Source organism: Sinocyclocheilus rhinocerous, unplaced genomic scaffold (genome assembly GCF_001515625.1).
Source record: "Sinocyclocheilus rhinocerous isolate Xijiao unplaced genomic scaffold, SAMN03320098_v1.1 scaffold968, whole genome shotgun sequence".
NCBI lineage: Eukaryota > Metazoa > Chordata > Actinopteri > Cypriniformes > Cyprinidae > Sinocyclocheilus > Sinocyclocheilus rhinocerous.
In genome coordinates this window covers 429750-433501 of record NW_015662082.1, presented here as the reverse complement: position 1 = coordinate 433501, position 3752 = coordinate 429750, and the positions used below count along the sequence as shown (strand labels likewise).

The 3752-nt window shown below is 34.3% G+C and overlaps 1 protein-coding gene and 1 long non-coding RNA gene across 2 annotated transcripts in view; both read left to right on the top strand.

The window, feature by feature from the left end:
- LOC107727452 (threonine--tRNA ligase, cytoplasmic-like) overlaps nt 1-903 on the top strand; it is a 12292-nt gene extending 11389 nt beyond the window's left edge. Inside the window, exon 19 of the mRNA XM_016537327.1 lies at nt 547-903. Coding sequence (XP_016392813.1) covers nt 547-695 — 149 coding nt within the window. The 3' untranslated portion in view covers nt 696-903. The remainder of the gene's footprint in view (nt 1-546) is intronic.
- Nucleotides 904-1153: 250 nt separating this feature from the next.
- LOC107727438 (uncharacterized) lies at nt 1154-3376 on the top strand. The gene is made up of 3 exons (XR_001638355.1): nt 1154-1939; nt 2435-2492; nt 2762-3376. It is a non-coding gene; the product is annotated as an uncharacterized LOC107727438 (long non-coding RNA).
- The last annotated feature ends 376 nt before the right edge of the window (nt 3377-3752 follow it).

Here is a 3752-nt window from a genome sequence, read left to right as displayed (position 1 = left end):
ACGGTTCACTTTTGGGGGGTTTTCCACTGGGTACGGTACCTGGGACTTTTTTTAGTACCATGTCGGTTGAGGTTCCAAGTGAACTGTACCATTACCAAAACGTGACGTGTAAACTCTGCTGATCACGGATTGGCCGGAGAGAATCGTCACTACCTGCGTGGAAAGCGCCAAAAGTGTCTGAGGTTCTGTAATTCTTACAGTGGGATCTTGCTATTTGCTAGCCTCTCCGAAATCACCTACCCTACCTTTAAATGAGAAAAATGTGTAAAAATCATGGTTTGTTCCTGTTTACTACTGTTAATTATAATGGTCTCGCGCATTCAAAGAAAACTGCATGCTTCTGTGTTGCAAAATTGCCTTGTTTCATAAAACCATAAATGACACAAGCAAACCATGACCGCTTCTCAGTAGCTTGTATTAAAATGGCATGTGAATTTATTTCCCTGATATTTTAATTGACAATGTCAGCAGCATATATGTTTACACAGACATTGTAGTTGTAATGAATTCATTGTGATCCTAACTTTTACGATTGATGCATAACAGTGGTGGGTGAGAAGGAGAAAAGCAGTGACACAGTGAACGTTAGGACTCGTGACAACAAGGTGCACGGAGAGAGGAGTCTGACGGACTGCATGGAGCGACTCAAGGAGCTGAAGGCCTCAAGAACCCGAAACGCAGAGGAGGAATTCTGAACTCCCTAAACCTCCTGCCAACTCTTCCTTCATATGCCATATGCTCAAATAGCACTGGGCAGCAGCGTGCTGCTATTCTGCATAGATGATCCATAACTGCTCAGCTGGATCTGTGTGGTTCAGGGGCTCCGGTTTTAAATCATTGACAATATTTTTAGTGCTGTCAAACGATTAATCGCGATTAATCGCATCCAAAATAAGTTTTTGTTTACATAATATATGTGTGTGTATACTGTGTATATTTATTATGTATATATAAATACAAACACATGCATGTTTATATTTAAGAAAAATATGTTATGGTTATAAAATATATTTATATAAAATATAAGAATATATATGTATAAACGTAAATATTTTCTAAATATTTACTGTATGTGTGTGTATTTATATATACATAATAAATATACACAGTATACACACATTATGTAAACAAAAACTTTTATTTTGGATGTGATTAATCGTTTGACAGCACTAAATATTTTATAACTAATTAAATTGTCTGAAAGTCTCTAGACTTTATAAATTGTCAATACTTTGCTTTAAAAAAAACACAAAAAGCAAAAATATCTTAGGTGTGTTCATATGTCAGTCATTATTCTATGTTATAGGAAAGGTACTTTTCTATCAATATGCGTGTATGGGTAAATGACAATATGTCTGGTAACTTGTCTGATGTGGTTGAGATGAAATAAAACGGTTTATCTTTCCACTCTTTTATGTATCACTTTTGCTATAACGTCTTCAAATAGATGTCAAAGCTGTTATTGTTGGAATATTTATAATCAACATGAACAGTGGTGCAGAGAACACACATCTAAATAGTCTAAAGAGTAGACGTAGTTGTTTACGTGAAGCGCACTATTACTTTCACTTTCACTTGCGTTGTTCAGGTGATTTATGAGAAATCGTCTGATTTCAGATTGTTCGTCTAACCGGATAGACGAGCCAGTAGTAAACGAGATGATGACTTGAGTGTTTTAATATTTTCGGACATATTAGAGTTTATTTTAACTGCTATAGTGAAAGTATCTATTTTTTCCCCATCGTATCCTTCTGCAGCCGGGCGTTTCGACCGCTGAGGTTTTGTCTGCAGGATGTTTACTCACAAATAGACTTCTGTTTTACTGTTCACTCATTTTCTGCTGAACAGAAATGCTCTTTACCATTTAAACGCAGTTCGGCGCTGCTTTTAACGGAAGAAAACAAATATTTGTTTGCGCTAGGATGATTTCCCTTATAAGGTAAGTCAAAATCATTTTGTATATATGTGTGGGAAACAGTGAATGAAAGAACTATAGAAAGAGACGTCTTATGACAGGACATTAATGCTGTACATTATATAAGCCGACCTATATAAAGTAAGGAAGCAATATGCATAACTAGCCTCTATTTTAAAGAACAAGATAGTTGGTTATACTGTTTAATTTCACTTTCATTTATGCGCACAGTAAAACCTTGGTTGCTTGAAAAATACTTGTGTTGCATGTCTTTCTTTAAAATAAATGACATTTGATATTATGTTTTTCTGTCTGGTGCAGACAGAAATATTTATCGTTTAAAAGCATTTTTTGGGTCAATTATATGATTAGGCATGAGGCCCGACAGGCTGACATGCGTCAAAACATAGGCTACATTAAAGTTTACCTTTAAAGCAATTTCTAATGTCTAACTTCAAGAACTTATTTTAATAATAATAGTTTGCTATTATTAAGTGAGAAATTATTTACTGGTTTCAGTTCTGCGATGGAGTTCACAGACGAGGAGAAAATATGGCTGCAAAGAGTGTCTGCTGAAGTAAGAATATTTTTCCTCATAATTTTTGTTGTCCTTTTTTTTTTGTATATTATTCCAACAGCGAAAATACCTCGTCAAAATCTACAAGTTAATCAACAATAATAATAATAATATTAGCATAATAATAGCAGTATAGGCCTACTGTATACAGGGCAAGTTCATCATAACCTCAGTTGTTCTACTTTATCATTTTCACCTGTACTTTGAATTAAATCCTCTGCTGCATACATATATGTAAATGTAAAAAAAAATGTATTTTACTTATTTAGATACCTGAAGGAAATGAACTCACTCCAAATGAGAAGCAATTACAGGAGAAAGCAAAGCCAGAGACTGAATTTCAGGCCCAGTTCTTCCAATCTATGGCCTCCATACGATTTGGACAGAATGATCCAATAACCTCAACAATAGAGGTGAAAATCTTTGTCGATCAGAGAAGTAGCGTCTCATCACAATGTGGATAATCACCAAATGCCAAGATGATGACAAGTTTACCTTTTCTTTTTGGTAATATACCTGTATATTAAGAATAAACTAACCTAAAACAAAATCAGCTGTAACATAACTGTGATGTCAAGTTACTTTGGCACTTTTTAATTAGTCACAATAATACAAATTCATATTTTTCATGATCTCACCTGGGTATTCTTATCTTATTAATGATTTATTGGTAGATGTCAGGTTTAGATCATAGCTACACCAGGGAATGTGACAGCATTACGTTTTATTGACCTCAGCTCATCATGACATGTTTCCTCAGTTAAGCACAAATGGATGCGTCATTATGCTATGCAAAGTTGAGAAACTTTGAGAAAATAATGCTATTGCTGTTTGCATGCTCTTTTATTGTTGTATGATCTGTGAAATCACAAGAAAACAAGAAACCAGGTTGTTTTTGTTTTTTAAATGTCATTGGTGCTTTTTTTCCCAAAAACATGCTAATGCTTTTGAAATGTTGATAAGTGAAGTTCAAAAACTCAGTATGCATTACTTTTATCATGCTCGCAGGGATGATAACATCTCTACCTCATTCAAAATGCAATAACAAACAGCACAGTGCATGTTTTCTTTTGCACACATGTATAATAAATTGGACCATGATATTTGGACAACAGCAGAGTTCTAATTTTCAGATGTTTGTTTCAATACTGTTTCCTTATATGATTATTTTTATCCATGGTCCAACACAAATGTTATTTCCAAAAATGTATGTGGATTCCACTCTGTTTTCACATTTAGCCTAACGTTTTAAAAAGATTT